The sequence below is a fragment of the Tachysurus fulvidraco genome, chromosome 9, assembly GCF_022655615.1.
Source record: "Tachysurus fulvidraco isolate hzauxx_2018 chromosome 9, HZAU_PFXX_2.0, whole genome shotgun sequence".
In the NCBI taxonomy this organism is placed as follows: Eukaryota; Metazoa; Chordata; class Actinopteri; order Siluriformes; family Bagridae; genus Tachysurus; species Tachysurus fulvidraco.
In genome coordinates this window covers 23583995-23604994 of record NC_062526.1, presented here as the reverse complement: position 1 = coordinate 23604994, position 21000 = coordinate 23583995, and the positions used below count along the sequence as shown (strand labels likewise).

The window sequence follows — 21000 nt, the reverse complement described above, 5'->3', positions numbered from 1 at the left end:
AGTGAAGGATTAGGTGAGCAGTGGCGTGACAGCCAACAGTTCATCTGGTTCAGTACCATGACTGTAAGACTTCAGGTGTGATGAGAGAAGAGGTTTTTGAATAACGTGATGAAGCTGAGTGGATCTTCTTATACTGAGGTAAGAAGCCAATCCACAAGGGGCGTATCCCATAGTGAGACACCGAAACTTGAAAGAGAACAAAAGACCATCTTTACTAGCTGGTAAATGTTATTAAATCATTAACATAAACCTGTGATTTCAATTACAACAAGCACTACTGTTAGAGCTGCTGTTATAGAAAACTAATCAGCACCACGTTACCAATTAAAATAGAGAATTTCACACATACCATAACCTCAGTACAGCAACATGTTATTGTAAACAATGTCAGGTAAATGTAAACATTTGATAATTCTGCTTGAATTTGTCACATGTAAAAGTCAATGCTCTATTTGACCACTAGGTGGTGCCTTAACACTTGTATTGTAAATTATTGTATTATTATATTTATTTATTAGAAAAACGCATTAAGTCCATGGAGATTCAACAATCCTCCTCTTTTTATTTTTGCTCAAGGTTTTAACAAGTCACAAACAAGAACTTCTTACACAAGCCTATTTACACAAAAGCCTACTAGCACATTCATTTCTTAACCTGATATATGTAAGAATGGGACACATAAGATGAGAAAAATGACACAAACACTCAAAATATAGTTTGCAAATTTATTGATTGGCAGTTTTAATGATTAACAGAAAAAGTGAATGCAGAACAATACCCTTAGCTAATATAATGAAGGTGAATACGAAGTAATTATTTGCCTTTTCCCTTTTTTAACAGTAAAATTAAACATATAAAAATCCCACCAGAAAGAATCTTGTGCTTGACCACGGCATGTATTTATTCTGTTTTCAGCATTATTCTATAATATCTGAGAATATTTACATTGGATTACTTTGTTATAATGTTGGTGTACTCAGTTTTCTCTCCAGTGTTAATCTGGACCTGAGCTGCTCCGGCTGTGTTAATGTGTTATTTAATACAGAAAGTGACAAGATCAGGTTCAGGCTGTGGAAAGACAGAAGAGGAAAATTATACATATAACACAAATTCTGTGGGTTTTGCTGTTTGCTCAAAGAAGCAGGTAAAATCCTGTAAAGATGACACAAATCTCCAAATCTGACTTCTTTCTTTACACCATGTGTTGTTCTGATAGAAGCAGCAGAAGATCATTTCCTATAACTCAGTGTTCAGTGAAACCTGATACTGATACCTGCAGTGTTTCGCAAACAAAACAAAAGCTCTAAAGCTAGAAACAGATCTGTTATAACTCATTTTACATTTGCTAACCTGATCTGTTGGCTTTCCCTTACAGTCCGGACGTCCTTCAGTAATCCCGTTCTCTCCACATGTTCCTGGTGAAGAGAAATAAACCCTCAGAAATCACACCTCTAGTGTTAACAACAATATTTTACTGTCTGAAGTGATCAAGTAAGGTGTGGAGGCTGCTGTTCTGTTTGACTCACACTCAGTGACACGTGTATATGTGTGTGTGTGTGTGTGCCCTTGTGCTCTTAAATATCCAACAAACAGAACAGTAAAATGTTTATTAATAATGTAATAATCATTTCTGCTTAAAAAGGAAAGTTATGTAAATTAAAAAGAAGCTGATGTGCGTGTTGTTGAGGATGATGCAGGTGGAGAGTTTGTTGTTTTACTTGGAGGCTGTTCTGATGGAGGTCTTCTGTCTGTTTTCCCTGAGTGGGTTGAAGTTTCTGTTTTTCCTCCTGAAAAGTAAAACTTTAATAAATCTAAAGTCTGTTTTTACTCACTGTTAGTAATATGGCACATGACACTCACGCTCAGTCATTAATGAAACAATGTCTGTAAAAACTTTTAAAAATAAAAGGCAACATAATTAGGGTCATGTTAATGAAGCTAAATTACACCTACATCAATGACAACTGACATGAACCTACATGAAGATTTATAAAGTGTAATAATTGTCAGTAAAGACTGAGAGAATTGACAAAGATATCAGATATAGATTTCTATTTTTAATTTCTGTGACTGTAAATAAAAAGAAAACAAAGACAGATTAAACATGACACTGACACCTTCTGAAGCTTTTATTAGTGTTTATGTAGATTTATTTCAGTAGTAATGAAGTAGTCAGTGTTCTGAAGGCTGTGCTCTTTTTGGTGACAGACATAATCAGACAGAAATCACATGACACAAAGGTGTTTCTGTGCTGTTACCCTGCTCCTGCTCTGACCTGCACACCAAATAGGTGTCATTTTAATGTGACAAAATTTAGTAGATAAGTTTGTTACATATATGACTATAATTTAGTTAATATATATATATATATATATATATATATATATATATATATATATATTATATATATAAAACTTTTTTTTAACCTAAAACCATTATTTCAGGAACTTCTTCATAGGGCTAAATGGCTCCTTAATAAACTCAATAATAAGTGACAAACTTAAATCAATATTTATAAAGACATGTATTTAAAAAGACTTCCTAATGTATCAGCTGATGTACAGACTGTGTTCATCAATGTTCATGTTAAATTGATATAAACACCAGGTCTAGTGTGTTATGTAGAGTTTCTTTGAATGTAAATAGTTTGAATGTAAAAAAATTTAAAGAGTTTGGCTTTAATGTTTAATGTCATATTAAAATTTATTCTGATGCATCAGATATTAAGTTAAAAAAACTCAAGTTGAAAATGACATCTAGTGAAGTCTTTATTACTGTTCACACACGTGGACAAAATTGTTGGTACCCTTCGGTCAATGAAAGAAAAACTCACAATGGTCACAGAAAAAAACTTTAATTTGACAAAAGTAATAATAAATAAAAATTCTATGAATGTTAACCAATGAAAGTCAGACATTGCTTTTCAACCATGCTTCAACTGAATTATTAAAAAAAAATAAACTCATGGAACAGGCCTGAACAAAAATGATGGTACCCCTAGAAAAGACTGAAAATAATGTGACCAAAGGGACATGTTAATTCAAGGTGTGTCCACTAATTAGCATCACACGTGTCTACAATCTTGTGATCAGTCAGTGGGCCTATATATGGGGCTCCAGGTAGTCACTGTGTTGTCTGGTGACATGATGTGTACCACACTCAACATGGACCAGAGGAAGCGAAGGAAAGAGTTGTTTCAGGAGGTTAGAAATAAAATTATAGACAAGAATGATAAAGGTAAAGGCTATAAGACCATCTCCAAGCAGCCTAGATGTTCCTGTGACTACAGTTGCACATATTATTCAGAAATTTAAGATCCGTGGGACTGTAGCCAACCTCCCTGGACGTGGCCGCAGGAGGAAAATTGATGACAAATCATAAAGACGGAGGATCCGAATAGTAAAAAAAGAGCCCAGAAAGACTTCTAAAGAGATCCAAGGTGAACTTCATGCTCAAGGAACATCAGTGGCAGATCGCACCATCTGTTGTTGTTTGAACCAAAGTGGACTACATGGGAGATGACCAAGGAGGACACCATTGTTGAAAACAAATCCTAAATTATGCCAAACTTCATGTTGACAAGCCACAAAGCTTGTGGGAAAATGTCATATGGACAGATGAGACAAAAATGGAACTTTTTGCCAAGGCACATCAGCTCTATGTTCACAGATGGAAAAATTAAGCATATCAAGAAAAGAACACTGTCCCTACTGTGAAACATAGAGGAGGCTCTGTTATGTTCTGGGGCTGCTTTGCTGCATCTGGCACAGGGTGTCTTGAGTCTTTGCAAGGTACAATGAAATCTGAAGACTATCAAGGGATTCTAGATAGAAATGTGCTGGCCAGTGTCAGAAAGCTTGGTCTCAGTCGCAGGTCATGGGTCTTACAACAGGACAATGACCCAAAGCACAGCTAAAAACACCCAAGAATGGCTAAGAGGAAAACATTGGACTATTCTAAAGTGGCCTTCTCTGAGCCCTGACCTCAATCCTATTGAGCATCTTTGGAAGGAGCTGAAACATGCCGTCTGGAAAAGACACCCTTCAATCCGGAAACAACTGCAGCAGTTTGCTCATGAGGAGTGGGCCAAAATACCTAATGAGAGGTGCAGAAGTCTCATTGACAGTTACAGGAATCGTCTGATTGCAATGATTTGCCTCAAAATATTTTTGTGCAACAAAATATTAAGTTAGGGGTACCATCATATTTGTCTAGGCCTGTTCCAAGATTTTTTATTTTTTATTTTTTTTACATAATTCCATTGAAGCATGGTTGAAAATCAATGTCTGACTTCCACTAGTTAAAATTCATAGAATTTTTATTTATTATTACTTTTGTCAGATTAAAGTTTTTTTCTGTGACCATGGAGGTTTTTCTTTCAGTGACCGAAGGGTACCAACAATTTTGTCCACGTGTGTATGTCTAATGTCAGTTGACATGTAGCTATATAAACACTACAATGTTATGAGAATAAATCTGAGAAATATCACAAATCCAATCCAACACCAGTCCAAAGTTCAGGTCAGTCTGATACCATAATCAGTATTTAATGTCATTTATAACTTAATACTGATGTGTCACTATATGACTCCTAAATTAATTCCCCTTCTGTTATGGTCAATGGAGTAGACATTTTATTACATATGTAACTATAATTCATTTTAAGTATGATCAAGGATGATTTTACACTAAATATAAACTTTTATTGTGTATTTAAATCATTTACCTTTAACATTAATACTCATGTCTCTGCGTCCCTTCTCAGTTCTGCACCTGTAGTCTACTGCATCCTCTTCTCTCAGGTCAGATATGAGCAGAGACAGATTACCAGGAGAAGTGTTATTAAACAGCTGAATTCTGCCACGATAGTGTTCATCATTTAACACGTCAGTCAGACGTCCTGTTCTGTAGGACATCCAGGTGAATGTGTGAGGTTTGGTGTGCAGGTCAGAGCAGGAGCAGGGTAACAGAACTGAACCACCAGGGTGTCCATTGTATTCATATTTAGTTTGAGCAGAGAGATCACAGCCTACAGGCACAAACATACAAACACTCAGAATCTACTGAATACAACATGAAGTACAATATTTTCAAATGAACTATTAAGGTAATATTTATTCTTCAGTACATTTACTTCATGAATTTTGAAATGTAGATTGGCGCCAATATGCAAATGAGCTTCATAAGTATGTTTATGTATTATGTACCTACACATGCAGCATGCTAAAGCAACGGGAAAAACTTTACTATGCGACTATAAACACGATTTTTAATAAAATAAAGCATTCTTTCAACACCAAGCACTTAAATAAACATGTCATCTGTAGGACTTTATAATCCTATAATCATCTGTTACGCGACACAAACACAACCTTGGTTCAGTCAGAAAGCCGAGATTCCACAGAATCCAACGGTATAAGGATCATCACTGATATATGATAAGGATCATCACTGTGTGACCAATATTCACAGTTATACAAGGAAAACACCACAAAGCAACCAAGCAGCCATGGCACCACCTTTACTCTTACTTTTGGTGTTTCAGGATGATAAATCATATTCCAAGAGGAAAACACGGTTGAATTATAAAATAAAAAAGAAACCTCTGCGTATTGTATGTGTCCCTCCTGTAGTTGTATGTGGCTGAACAAAGCCACACACTTCACTTATTATGCGCCTTTGCTCATCCATGACACACGGACTTTATTGCCTTAACATTAGATCAGGTTTTAAAACACACGAATCTGCTGCACTGATTCGAAAACTAGAGAAACTACTTCGGGAAATTCTGTCGAGAAATCGAGTTATCTCTCATCAAAGTTCGGGAAATTTAAATCCCCAGGACATTTAAATGAACTATCTCATCTTTCCAAAGGACAATTTTGCTTTATTTCGGCTTTTTAAACGCGGGAATCGCGCTGAAACGAATACAGGTGGGCTAAAACAATATAACTTTCAGGGCCGTAGCCAGCCTATTGAAAGTGTTTTTTTTTTTTCAACCTTTTTGCAGTTTTTCTCCTCAAATGTATTTAATTATGAGGTTCAAAAACTACATTTTTGGTGAACTTTTATGCACTAATTTGTGCTGGATTTGCTTGTCTGCTGGTATCTTCGATCACGCTTTTTGATGCACCTAAGTATTTACTGCATTGTTGTCAAATTGCTTCCTCATGTACCACCTTTCCATACACAGTTCATAGATTTAAAGACCACAATAACAACAGAATAGATTTAATGAACTTTACTGTAGTATTAATAATAATTATTTTCATCATCATTTCTTGACTCTCTGTCAATGCCTCTTTGCTTGTTGCTGAAGCTATTTGTCTTGGCACTTATGGATTTAGTATGGATTAGTTCCAATGTTCTTGGGTGCAATTTGGAGAATATGTTACATGTAAAGAGCAACTCGCATGGTGTATTTAATCTATTTTGACTGATTTAAGGGAAACTTTGAGACTGAAAAGTTTTAACAAGCCAACCTAAATAGAAAAGGAATGAATGGAAAACGAATGTTTATATAATTGTAATAGTAATGAAATGACCTCCCTGGGACGTAACAGTTACGTTGCCAGTAAGTTATGAAGTTACCAAAATAGTACGTAACTGGACCGTACTTGGTTATCTCGCGACGTTAGGAGATGTAGTAATTTGGTACTGTAATGGTAATGAAATTACCTCCCTAGTAGCCCTACGTAAGTTACGTTGCCAGCTGGTGAGTCATGAAATTACCAAAAATGACCAATAAATTACGTAATTAGTACATCGTGTGTTGGCTGGGTAGGCATCGTAAATCAATTAATATACTAATCATTCCAGATAATTTACCTCAATCGGTCTGCTTTGAAGTTCTCAGAGGAATAAAGATGCGCACCGAAGGAGAGAAGCATTTCCATTGGCTCCAGTCTGCCGGTATTGGCCAATCACAAAAGGGGGGGGGGAGGGGGGGTTCGTTGTGTTATTTATGAATGTTCTATATCTTAGTGTTGGTATAATTAATAAAAGTTCACCGGTCAATATAAAGCTCACAGCTGATGGTGATTGAAAAAAAAAAAAAACAAGTCATGAGGTTGTAGGAATCGTCCAGTTTGTCATTAAGAGGTTTACTTAAACACACAGGGTCAGTAGTGGAACATCATCAGCTGAACTCAAAACCTGAATCTCTTGTTTCTCAGCCCAGTTCCTAACTACTGTGTGTGTTACACTATCCTGTGATCATGTGTGTATTTGTTCAACTTTTTTTTGACTCAATGTTACAACTACATCTGAAAATAAAGACCACTTGGAGAGAATAATACTACACAAAGTGCAGATTTCTTTAAATTGATCAGTTTCCAGTATTTTTATAATAACTTATAAACATTTATCAATTCTATTGTAACTTTTACAAAGCTTTTACCAGTGTGCAGCTCATTACTGCAGTTAACCTCACATCCATAATGCACTATAACCATCAAAACACTTCACACACACCTCAAAACAAGTCATTTTACCAGAACACCAGTAAAATCTCTCTCAACAACATAAACCTAGAAATACTGGTTATAAACCCTGGATTGTATTTCTGTTTCATGTACTCACACACTCAGTCATATTTATTGAAATTAAATTGAAGCTGGAGCTGAACTGGACCTTGCAACATGACAATGACACAAAAACAGTAAAACAACGGCCAAGTCAAAGCCCAGATCTAAATCTTATTGAGATCCTGTGATATGAAACAGACTGTGCATGCAAGAAAACCCTCAAATATCACACAGCTGAAGGAATCCTGCATTGAAGAGTGGAGGAAACTTTCTGCTAGTTGATGTCAGAAACCGGTAGATGGATACAAAAAAAACGTCTCATTGAAGTTATTTCATCCAAAGGGGGAAACACCAGCTATTATGGCACAGGGTGTCCAAACTTTTTCCTCAGTTTTATTGCTTTCTTTTGTTTAATAATAATCATGAAAACAACATGATTCTTTTGTTGTTTACAATCAATTGCATCAATTTCTATTTTTTTATGTGCTTTGAGACAAATGCATTTTATTAAGAGTCCAAATATACCACTGTTATGACTTTTGAAAATGTGAACACAATGTTGATAAATGCATGTAACTAATTGTAAAAAATCAAAACTGTAAATATGATGTAATGCAGGAAGTGAAGTTGGTGGTCAGAGTGACAGCAGTGACAGAGACAAAACAGGAAAAGGTGTGAAATTCACACACATTTATTTACAGTTAAGACCAGTGTGAAGAAATGACCTACAAGTTACAGGAAGTAACTTTTCTACTATGTTTTATATGAGTTATTATAGATACATTCACATGATCAAATCTGAACAGGTCTAAATAAGAACATATATCACCACTATATCACCACTAACAAATTACTTGGTAATGTTTTAATTCTATAATTAATAAACATTTGGCAGTGTTTGGTTTATTTTTTAGAAATAGCTGAATTCCACCCTACTGTAAACCCAGTCTGGACAGAAGCCACATGAAAAACACAAAGCAAACACAAACACAAAGCAGCTGAACTAAGAATTGGATAATATTCACTCTTCTTTCTGTAATAGAAAATAAAAAATAACTTCACTCACCTGCAGCGACGTGAAACATGACGTACAAAAGATATAAGCACTTCATCATTACTGATTCTTCTGCACACCAGTCCCTCAGTGTGAAACACACACTGACACACTGACTGAGTGTCTCTCTTTATACACTTTGGTTTTCAGGAAACCACAACAACCACTGTCATTTCTTAAAACTGAATTCTAGTGTTTGGGACAAAGCTGTAATGTTCATCAGTTTATTCACCAGCAAGTGTGTTTCCTGAGACTTACAGGAAGTCTTAAAGACACATTTACCACATGTGAGCTGAGGAGAACATGGAGGCTGGTCAAGAGTGATTATGAAAAGTAAGATTAATCAGAGAAGTATAATTATATTTATATATATATTTACATGTGTTAATAGAGTTTAAAATGTCTTTAATAGTCCTGCTAATATAGTATCTAAACAGGCACCAAATGCTTTATTTAGGCTATCTGTTTAAATTAACTAGGTATAAACTAGGTAATGTGGTCATATTTTTATTAAAAAAGTTACTGCTCACTTTGGCTATGAAGTAACAACTGATTCAGCAGCTGCACCTCTCATCGTGATCACAGCGCTCCACGGCTATGGGGGTTTTACTTTTGCACAAGCTTGCAAAGTACTGATTTATGAGTTCAGCAAGATGTACCACGAATGGCTAAAATTGTCAGCGTATTCCTCTGTACTTCACAGTTTCCCCAGTTACCAGATTGGCAGCTATTTCATGCTTTCGGTGCTATTTAAGCATGTACAGTAGTTTTCACATGGTTTTCACTAGATGGTTTCTCCAGTTTCTCCGCGATCTGTGAGTCATTCCGCCATTCACTGTTCTAGTGTTATCTCTTTAATTGCTACAGTGTTCTAATCCGAGAATATTGTCTTAGCCCGAGGACCCCAGCCTCTCCACTGGGTTCCACCAAAAGTCCACCGAACAGACAGAACAGCTATACAAGGAGACTGGGATTCTCCTCTTCTGTGCCGAATATCCCTCTTCCTTTTCCTCCAACCTGGTGTGGGTCGAGTATGCCTCGAGGCCGTCTGCAGCCACTGGTCTATCACCTTGTCAAGCTACCTATGGCTACCAAGCATTGTTCTCCACTCAAGATCTCTTGAAGCCTGTGCTTCTGCCTTGGCCCTTTTTGCATCACCTTGCTTTAGTCCTCCCAGAGTTATGTCCACTGGGCTAACCACAAGCGTCACCCTGCTCCTCCTTACCATGTCGGACAACCTCCGGGCAGCTAAGAGGCTGAACCCCCCGACAGACTCAACAGGCTCTCTTCTTTGGGAGGTTTAACTTTTCACTTTCATACCATCCTGAAACCAAGAACGGCAACCCCGATGCCCTCTCCCATCAGTTTTCCCACTGTCAAAAATTTCCTGTGTTCTGTCTGTGTCAAGAAGCCCCTCTCTGCTGAATCAAATACAGACTGCACTAAGAGGTCATCTGGAGAAGGAGAAAATGACTCAATTATGCAATTTTTTAAACAGGCTACAGATGTTACAATTAATAGATGTTTCATAATAGGCCACATTTTAGCAGCTAGTTTTGTTTGTGGCATTGTTACTGTTCATAAAATAGTCAAATTGATATCAGGTTTGAGGTCACTGGCAATCTTTCATCAACCCAGATATATCTATATTATATTTGCATTTTAGACTCCTTTTTAAGTTTATGGTTTGTCGGGTAAAAAAGAATCATTGCAGGAACCCTGACACTAAACACACACTCACAGTCACGATGGAAATCACAACGAATCAGACCCATGTGAAGGATTAAAAACCTTTCTTGTTTTATTTAGCTATAAAATGACACAACATAAACAAAACAATACACAAATACTTAGAAACAGGACTGAAAACAAAGACAATGAACACAATGGCAAACCCAAACGTGATAATAAACAATAAATCGACAAAGACATAGACAAAAGGGCAGGTATAAATAAGGCAACACATTAGGAACAATTAAGATCGGGCAACATTACATGATCACATGACGCTTCAACAAGGAGTAACAATCAATCTGACAGCACTCCCTCTGGTGGTCTGAAAGGGAATTGTCCTAGTAGTTCCTTACACACACAGACATATTTAAGCCTGTGTCTACACTCACATGCACAGGAACATACACATTCACACAGACAAAACAAAGACCAAGTAAGCCACAGAGCCTATGATTTCTAGTTTTTTTATGGAAAAGAGGACACTATGTCTTAAACAAAACAGAGTGATGAACTTAATTTTTTTTGCAGAATGCTACACAAAATATATAAAATAACACACATTAAAATCATGATTTGTAAGATTATCAACATGTTTACAATCTGCTATTTATGCTATTTATAAAATAATCACAGGAAATAAATCAAGATGACTGCTGCCCCGCGACCCGGCCCCGGATAAGCGGTAGAAAATGGATGGATGGATGGATGGATGGATGGATGGATGGATGGATGTATGGATGGATATTGTGAATCCAGTGCTTACCATCATATGTATTTAATCTACTGTATGATTTCAGCATTATATTATATATATTTACTGCGGATTAATTTGTTACAATGCAGGCATATTCAGTTTTCTCTCCCACATTGATCAGGACCCGAGCTGCTCCGGCTGTGTGAATGTGGCTTACAGTAGAGTAAGTAACATCAGGAACAGTCTGTGAAAGACAGAAGAGGAAAATTCTACATATAACATTTCTATTACTTCTACTGTTGTAAGAAGCAGGTAAAATCCTGTAAAGACGACACAAATCTCCAAATCTGACTTCTTTATTTACACCATGTGTTGTTCCGTACATTTAAGACTAAAAGATGTCACATGACAATAAAAATACAGCCGAATCCAGGCCTAATGTACACTAACCTGATCTGTCTGCTTTGGACATCCTTCAGTAATCACGTTCTTTCTTCGTCCTAATGGGAAAAGACCTCAGAAATCACACCATCAAACTTATTTAGTTACTGACTGTTTAATTGAGACACAAAAGGAAGTTTGTGGAAATTGTACTAATTAATCACTTTCAAAATCTGTGTGTTTTGTACCTTTGCGTCTCCAACAAATAAATGCCATTACACCAACTATCACCAACAGAAAAGCAGCCACAATGCTGAGAACTGTGAAAACAACAACAACAAAAAACATAAAATGTTTTAATAAATGTAATAATACTATCATATATTTTCAGTACTGATTAAAAGTTTTGGCACCCAGAGGGACACCACTGTGTGGTTGTTTTTGCGCTTGTTCCAATGTTGTTGAGGATGATGTAGGTGCAGAGATTGTTGTGATCTGAGGCTGTTCTGTTGGAGGTCTTCTGTCTGTTGTCTCTGAGCGTGTTGAAGATTCTCTTCTTCCTCCTGAAAAGACAAACCTTAATAAATCTAAAGTCTGTTTTTAATCACTGTTAGTAATGACACATGACACTCATGCTCAGTCATTGATGAAACAATGTCTGTAAAAACTTTATAAAAAAAGGTAACATAATTAGGGTCATGTTAATGAGGTTAAATGACACCTACATAAACAACAACTGCCATGAACCTTCATGACAATTTATCATCTGAGCTGAAGACTGAGATTTGACAAACATGTCAGATATAGATTTTTATATTTTGTATCTCTGACTATAAATCAGATGAAAACATAACGACAAATCACTATTTCACTATAATCAGTATTTAATGTGAATTATTACTTAATACTGAAGTGTCACTATATGACTCCTAAATTAATTCCCCTCTAGTTATGGAAAAATAGAGTAGACATTTTATTACATATGTATCTATAATTCATTTTAAGTATGATTAAGGATGATTTTACACTAAATATAAACTTTTATTGTGTATTTAAATCATTTACCTTTAACATTAATACTCATGTCTCTATGTTCCTTCTCAGTTCTGCACCTGTAGTCTACTGCATCCTCTTCTCTCAGGTCAGATATGAGCAGAGACAGATTACCAGGAGAAATGTGATTAAACAGCTGAAGTCTGCCACGGTAGTGTTCATCATTTAACATGTCAGTCAGACGTCCTGTTCTGTAGGCCATCCAGGTGAATGTGTGAGGTTTGGTGTGCAGGTCAGAGCAGGAGCAGAGTAACAGAACTGAACCACCAGGATGTCCATTGTATTCATATTTAGTTTGAGCAGAGAGATCACAGCCTACAGACACAAACATACAAACACTCAGAATCTACTGAATACAATATGAAGTACAATATTTTCAAATGAACTATTAATGTAATATTTATTCTTCAGTACATTTAATTTCTTTTAATTTAAGAAAAAGGGGGCAAGTCGTGGCCTAATGGTTAGAGATGTTCACTGCTGTGTGTGTGCACTTTGGATGGGTCAAATGCAGAGAACGAATTCTGAGTTTGGGTCACCGTACTTAGCCGTATGTCACATCACTTATATTAAAATTATAGATAAATAAATATTTAGTGATGAATAGAGAATAGGTACATCCAGCAAAACAGATTATTATCTTTCTTTGTTCATATTTTGTTTATTTATGATGATTCTATACAGTATCTTAGTTTTGGTATAATTAATAAAGGTTCACAATTCAATATAAAGCTCACAGCTGATGGTGAGAGAAAAAGAGTTAATTAGTAGTTCCTAACTACTGTGTGTGTTAAACTATCCTGTGATCATGTGTGTATTTGTTCCACTTGTTTTGACTCAATGTTACAACTACATCTGAAAATAAAGACCACTTGAAGAGAATAATACAACACAAAGTGCAGATTTATATAAACTGATCAATTTCCAGTATTTTAATAATAACTTATAAACATTTATCAATACTATTGTCACTTTTACAAAGCTCTTTACTAGCGTGCAGCTCATTACTACAGTTAACCTCACATCCATAATGCACTATAACCATCAAAACACTTCACACACACCTCAAAACAACTCATTTTACCAGAACACCAGTAAAATCTCTCTCAACAACATAAACCTGGAAATACTGGAAAAATAAACCCTGGATTGTATTTCTGTCTCATGTCCTCACACACTCAGTCATAACTAGGGGCAATTTATCCTAACCAGTTCACCTATTGGCATATTTTTTAAGACAGAGAAAACCAGAGAACCCAGAGGAAACCCACTTGGACATGGGAAGAACAATAATAATACTAATTATACTGCAATTATTAATATTCCCTGCTCGTAAATCACAACATTTTCTGCTGCAAACCAAAGAGATTTTAAAGGACATGACAATCACCTGTATAAATCAGGACTCTGTTACCCAATAGTGAAGCATTACTGGTTTATTTCCATTTAAAAAAATGCAAAATCTTTAATAAAGCTTAATATTTTATTTATTTGTTTTGTTCCAGTTAATGGTGCTTTTACAAGTAGAAACAATTACTCCAGTGTATATATAAATATTTCATCTTACATGACAACACTGAAATAGTTGTTAATGTACAATTTCATGTCATGTAGTTTAGCTCATAGATAAAGACAAACAAAAGTTTACACATGAATTAAGAGACATCTTGATTGGGCTACATGACACCTACATAAACCCTACATAATAACTGACATGAACCTGAATAAATAGTATATGTAGGCTTATGTAATTGTTAAGAAGGGTATATACAGATGTCATGGAGCTCTATAAATACTACAATGTTAATCAAAATAAATCATAGATTAGACTGAAACATTTCTCAAAGCCAATCCAATAACAGTCGACAGTTTCATGTGAGTCTGATACCATAATCAGTATTTCATTTATAACTCTGTACTGATGTGTCACTATATGACTCCTAGATAAATTCCCCTTTAGGTACAGTAAAGAGAGAGGACATTTTTGTTAATTATGTAACTATAATTCATTTTAAGTCTTATCAAGGATGATTTCACACTAAATATCAACTTTTATTGTGCATTTAAATCATTTACCTTTAACATAAATCCTGATGTCTCTGTGTCCCTTCTCAGTGCTGCACCTGTAGTCTCCCTGATCCTCTTCTCTCAGGTCAGATATGAGCAGAGACAGATTACCAGGAGAAGAGTTATTAAACAGCTGATGTCTGCCACGGTAGTGTTCATCATTTAACATGTCATTCACATGTCCTGTTCTGTAGGACATCCAGGTGAATGTGTGAGGTTTGATGTGCAGGTCAGAGCAGGAGCAGGGTAACAGAACTGAACCACCTTGATGTTGTATAATTTCTACTGTCTCATCACCAGAGAGATCACAGCCTACAGACACAAACATAAAATCTCAGAATCTACTGAATACATTATGAAGAATAATATTTTAAAATTAAATTTAAAGGAAATATTTATTCTTAATTAAATTGTAATAATGAAAAAACCAGCAAGCAGATAATTATTATATTAATATATTATATAAAACAATTATTTTATAATTTTTTGCTTGTTCATATTTTCTTTGCTTAGAATTGTACTATATTCTAATGTTACATAATAGTTTAGTGATCTGATTATCATGTGTTTAGTTTTACATCCCAGAGCTCTACTAGTTAGTATTTACATTTTTTTTTAACTTCTACTTTTTTACATTTTTCAATAAATATAATATATATATGTTCACTTTTTCAAAACTCCTCACACAAATGGCTTTACGAGCTTTGTTGATGGTGGAGTGACTGGCTGCTTCATGTCTCAGGGGCCTGTGTTACCTATTGGATCTCCTTTTAGTTATGCTGCCATAACCAATGTCCCTGCTTTCATTCTGGCCACAAAGTACAGCGTCTTTATCCATTATTGTCCATGACAATAAGCCTACCTAATAATTCAATAAAAAAGGTACATGAATAAAAGCAAAACACAGAAACTCCACACAGAAGGGAACCTGAGCTCAGGACGGAAGCAGGGACCCTGGAGCTGTGAGGAGACGACGCTACCCACTGCATCACAACACTGCTCATAGAGCCACACATTTACACTTTTGTACAGACGGTAATGAAGTGAAAAATAGAAGAAATGGTTAGAGTAGAAAGTCCACACAGGAAGCTTTTATGAGTTTTGAAAATGTCAACACAGTGTTGTTAGAAGTATGTAACTAATTGTAAAAAATAAAAACTTTAATATGATGTAATGCAGGAAGTGAAGTTGGTGGTCAGAGCAACATCAGTGACAGAGAGAAAACAGGAAAAGGTGTGAAATTCAGATGCATCTATTTACAGCTAAGACAAGAGTGAAGAATTTACCTACAAGTTACAGGAAATAACTTTTCTGGTATGTTTTATATGAGTTATTATAGATACATTCACATGAGCACAGCTGAACAGATCTAAACAAGAACATTATAACACATGGCATGTTGTGTACATTTAAACGCCTTTGAAAAGATTAATTAGAAGAACATGCTGGTCTAAAAATATACAATTTTAGTAAAAATTACATTAAACTACAAAACCACTAATAAATTACTTGTTAATGTGGTTCATTCTCTAATTAATAAACATTTGACAGTGTTTGGCTTATTTTTAGAAACAGGGCTGAGCTCCAGCCTACTGTAAACCCAGTCTGGACAGAAACCACATGAACTAAACACAAAGCAGCTGAACTAAGAACTGGATAATATTCTCTCTTCTTTCAGTAATAGAAAATAGAAAATAACTTCACTCACCTGCAGTGACGTGAAACACGACATACAAAAGATATAAGCACTTCATCATTACTGATTCTTCTGCACACACACCAGTCCCTCAGTGTGAAACACACACCGACACACTGACTATCGCTTTATATACTTTTCAGGAAACCACTGTCATTTCTCATTTCTGAAAATGTATTTTATCATGTACTCCATCACACGCACATGCAGACAGACACACGCACATACATGCACACACACACACACACACACACACACACACAGAGAGACACACACAGATTATTTGACTTTAGTGGGTTTATTAACAGCAAAATTTCGCATGAGCTGCAACATTAACTTCACTTTATAACACACAGGAATTCTAGTGTTTGGAACAAAGCTGTAATGTTCATCAGTATATTCAACAGCAAGTGTGTTTCCTGAGACTTACAGGAAGTCATAAAGACACATTTACCACATTTGAGCAGAGGAGAACTTAGAGGCTGGTCAAGGTGATTATGAAAAGTAAGATTAATCAGAGGAGTATAATTTTAATTCGTAACATGTATTCTCTGGTTCTCTGATAGCATTAACTGACATGTCTCACTATAGAATATGCCCCATCCACGTATTCCTCAGAAGCCCTATCTTATATTTAACCTATATCTTTCTTTCAAGCATACATTTCTGTGTCTCACTATGGGATTTCCTAACTCCCGTATTGCCAGATAGCCTGTTTCGCATGCACCTGCCAACCAATCCATGACAAACATCCAGGGCTGAATGAGTGAGATCTCAAGATCCTACACTCTGTACAGCATGTGCTAGTGTCTGCACTGTAACATCTAGTTTATAAAATCTTGTGTGGTGAGGACCAGCTCTGCACCTCACAAATATCCTGCATCGTGACCTACTTAAAGAGAGCCCACCAAGCTGACATTCCCGTTGTTGAGTGTGCACATAAACCAGGTGGGACTGTTAGTCCCTTGCTGGAATACGCCAAGGAAATCCCTTCTTCTTTGATTGGTTTTCCCGAACGCAGTTTAGCTCAAGACACAAACAGCTGATCACTTTCAGTGAACCCTCCGGTTCTGTTCACATGAATACACACTGGGCATAAGGAATTCAACGTCTGCTAATCTGGCGAAGAAAAATGAGGGGAATAAAATGTTCTTAGCTAAAGAGGAACAAGACCTTTGGCATGAACACAGGGTTTGGTTTCAAATTCACTCAAACACTGAGTGAATTTTTCTGCCTTCTTCCTCCTCACCACCTGGGAGGGATGAGGAGCTGGTGGGTCGGTCTGTGCTGTCGCAGGTGGACAGTTCTTGCACCGCCAGACAGGCTTTTGTTCCTGAACTCCACTCTGAACCACTGCATTCTTCTGTGCCAGTCTTTGTCACCTGGGGATGCTGAAGGTGGGGGGGGTGGGTGACCAGCAGCTTGTGCATATGGCTTCCTTTAACCTGGCTAACCTATCAGACCTGTATTCTTTCCTGAATGACAAATAGTAGCTCCGCTTGGTATGTGGTCAGCATAGTGGTAGCTTTCAGGGCTCTGATTGAGGGAGCGTCCTCCTTATAAGTGCATTCCGTCATATTAAACTGGAATCTATCCAATTTTGACAGGATTGTCAGCTTAGCAGCCGCCTAGCGCTTAGGATCCAAAGGCATGGCTACTAATGGCTCCATGGGGGGCATGCAGAGAATACTCTCCTTTTCCCTTCCTTCTAGGTCAAGAACCGATTCCCCTTGAATGGGCATTTTTCCCTGGATCTTCTTATACTGAGGTAACAAGCCAATCCCCGAGAGGCGTATCCCATAGTGAGACACCGAAACTTGAAAGAGAACACAAGACCATCTTTACTAGCTGGTAAATGTTCATAAAGCATTAACGTAAACCTGTGATTTCAATTACAACCAGCACTACTGTTAGAGCTGCTGTTATAGAATACTAATCAGCACCACGTGACCAATTAAATTACAGAATTTCACACATACCATAACATTTCTACCACTTATCTGAACTTCTCGGGTCACGGGAAGCCTGTGCCTATCTCAGGCGTCATCGGGCATCAAGGCAGGATGCACCCTGGACGGAGTGCCAACCCATCACAGGGCACACACACACTCATTCACTCACGCAAATCACACACTACGAACAATTTTCCAGAGATGCCAATCAACCTACCATGCATGTCTTTGGACCGGGGGAGGAAACCGGAGTACCCGGAGGAAACCCACGAAGCACAGGTAGAACATGCAAACTCCACACACACAAGAGGTGTGGAGGCAAACGTGCTAACCACTAAACCACCATGCCTCCCCTGTATTGTAAATTATTGTATTATTTGTATTATTATATTTATATATTAGAAAAACACATTCAGTTCATGCAGATTCAACAATCCTCCTCTTTTTAATTTTGCTCTAGGTTTTAACAAGTCACAAACAAGAACTTCTTACACAATCCTATTTACACAAACGCCTTCTAGCACATTAATTTCTTAACCTGATATATGTAAGAATGGGACACATAAGATGAGAAAAATGTCACAAACCCTCAAAATATAGTTTGCAAATTTATCCTTCAGCAGTTTTTAATGATTAACAGAAAAAGTGAATGCAGAGCAATACCCTTAGCTAACATAATGAAGATGAATATGAAGTAATTATCTGTAACATTTTCCCCTTTTTTAACAGTAAAATTATCTGAGAATATTTACATTGGATTAGTTTGTTATAATGTTGGTGTACTCAGTTTTCTCTCCAGTGTTAATCTGGACCTGAGCTGCTCTGGCTGTGTTAATGTGTTATTTAATACAGAAAGTGACAAGATCAGGTTCAGGCTGTGGAATGACAGAAGAGGAAAATATAACAAAAGCTCTAAAGGTAGAAACAGATCTGTTATAACTCATTTTACGTTTTCTAACCTGATCTGTTGGCTTTCTCTTACAGTCCGGACTTCCTTTAATAATCCCGTTCTCTCCACATGTTCCTGGTGAAGAGAAATAAACTCTCAGAAATCACACCTCTAGTGTTAACAACAATATTTTACTGTCTGAAGTGATCAAGTAAAGTGTGGAGGCTTCAGTTCTGTTTGACTCGCACTCAGTGACTGACGTTTAACAGTAAACAGTTAACTCAATGACAAGTGTGTGTGTGTGTGTGTGTGTGTGTGTGTGTGTGTGTGTGTGTGTGTGTGTGTGTGTGAGTGTCTTTGTGCTTTTCAATATGCAACAAACAGAAGACTAATAACTGTGTATTAATAAATAAATGTAAGAATGTAGATATGTTTTTTCACTTCTGATTTAAAAGGAAAGACAAGTCAAGTGAAGTCAAGAATCTTTTATTGTCATTTCAACCATATATAGCGAAATGAGACAACATTTCTCCAGGATCATAATGCTACATAAAACAAAGACAGGGCTAAGGACTTGTAAGTAGTCTTAGCCACATAAAGTGGAACTGTGCAACCTGGTGCAAACAGTGCAGGACAAGACAGAGCAGGACAAAAGACAGTGTAGACAAAAAGTTACAAGACAATACAAAAAGTACAAAAAATACAATACACAAAAGACAATAAACAGTAACAGAACCCGCGCCGATCGACAAGTGTAAATACTGTATGTGAATAATGAATGTTCAAACAATATTTCGTGCAGCAACATTAGAATGAACACAGTTTCTTAGCAGCAGGTCCTTGAGATAATATATAGAATTGTGTAAAAAACAGCAAATGACTGAAATATTGTATATTATGTGCGTAATGCCGGAGATATTGTATAATATGTGCAAAAACGGCTAAAATGTTGGACAGTTTGTGCAAAACAGCAGAAAAGTGTGCAAAACAGCATGTAAACAGTTTGATGGATTGTAAGCAGCATGTAAACAGTTTGATGCGTCAGTGTGTTTGTTTTGTGTGGGTCTGTGCAGTCCATACAGATGATGTGTGTGTATGTTGTGCTCAGTACAGTTCAGTTCAGTTATTGAGAAGTCTGATGGCTTGTGGGAAGTAACTACTACACAGTCTGGTCGTGAGGGCCCGAATGCTTCGGTATCTTTTTCCAGACGGCAGGAGGGTGAAGAGTGTGTGTGAGAGGAGTGTGGGGTCATCCACAATGCTGTTGGCTTTGCGGATGCAGCGTGTGGTGTAAATGTCCATGATAGAGGGAAGAGAGACCCCAATGATCTTCTCCGCTGTCCACACTATCCGCTGCAGGGTTTTGCGAACCGAGATCGTACAGTTCCCAAACCAGACAGTGATGCAGCTGCTCAGGATGCTCTCAATGGTCCCTCTGTAGAACATGGTCAGGATGGGGGGAGGGAGATGTGCCTTTCTCAGCCTTTGTAGGAAGCTGGGCTTTCTTAGTGACAGCATTGGTGTTGAGTGACCAGGTGAGGTTCTCCGCTAGATGAACACAAAGAAATTTGGTGCTCTTGATGATCTCTACGCATGATCCGTTAATGTTCAGCAGAGAGTGGTCGCTCTGTGCTCTCCTGAAGTCCACAACCATCTCTTTAGTTTTATCCACATTCAGAGGAAGGTTGTTGGCTCTACACCAGGCAGTTAAATGTTGCACCTCCTCCCTGTATGCTGACTCGTCATTCTTGTTGATGAGACCCACCACGTTCGTGTCATCGGCGAACTCGATAATATGATTCGATCTGTGCTTTACCATCCCTCCCCCTGACGACCAGATACTCTGTCTATCCACGGTCGACGTGAGGAGAACTCTATGCAGAGTTAACCCACGGAAGGCTGCTGGACCAGATAACATTCCTGGCAGGGTGCTCAGGGAATGTGCAGAACAGTT

General features: G+C 37.1%; 2 protein-coding genes and 1 long non-coding RNA gene across 17 annotated transcripts in view; 1 reads left to right on the top strand and 2 right to left on the bottom strand.

Annotated features, from left to right (window-relative positions):
* Positions 1–8775, bottom strand: part of LOC113640723 — a 137919-nt gene extending 129144 nt beyond the window's left edge. Inside the window, exon 1 of the mRNA XM_047818119.1 lies at positions 8593–8775. Within this exon, the coding sequence (XP_047674075.1) occupies positions 8593–8641 (49 nt within the window). The 5' untranslated portion in view covers positions 8642–8775. The remainder of the gene's footprint in view (positions 1–8592) is intronic.
* On the top strand, positions 5563–8622 carry LOC113662377. The gene is made up of 3 exons (XR_003445251.2): positions 5563–5933; positions 8145–8198; positions 8441–8622. It is a non-coding gene; the product is annotated as an uncharacterized LOC113662377 (long non-coding RNA).
* A 1581-nt stretch (positions 8776–10356) lies between the features above and the next one.
* The window catches only part of LOC113662366, a 64356-nt gene continuing 53712 nt past the window's right edge, over positions 10357–21000 (bottom strand). For 12 of the 15 annotated variants that reach the window (XM_047818134.1, XM_047818135.1, XM_047818132.1 and 9 more), the window contains one exon: positions 12480–12757. In XM_047818134.1, the coding sequence (XP_047674090.1) occupies positions 12620–12757 (138 nt within the window). In that variant the 3' untranslated portion in view covers positions 12480–12619. Of the gene's footprint in view, positions 11253–11458; positions 11509–11637; positions 11710–11802; positions 11953–12454; positions 12758–14518; positions 14822–16217; positions 16406–18586; positions 19033–21000 lie in introns of those variants that run through there. The other 3 variants (XM_047818141.1, XM_047818129.1, XM_047818128.1) reach the window with 3 other exon arrangements.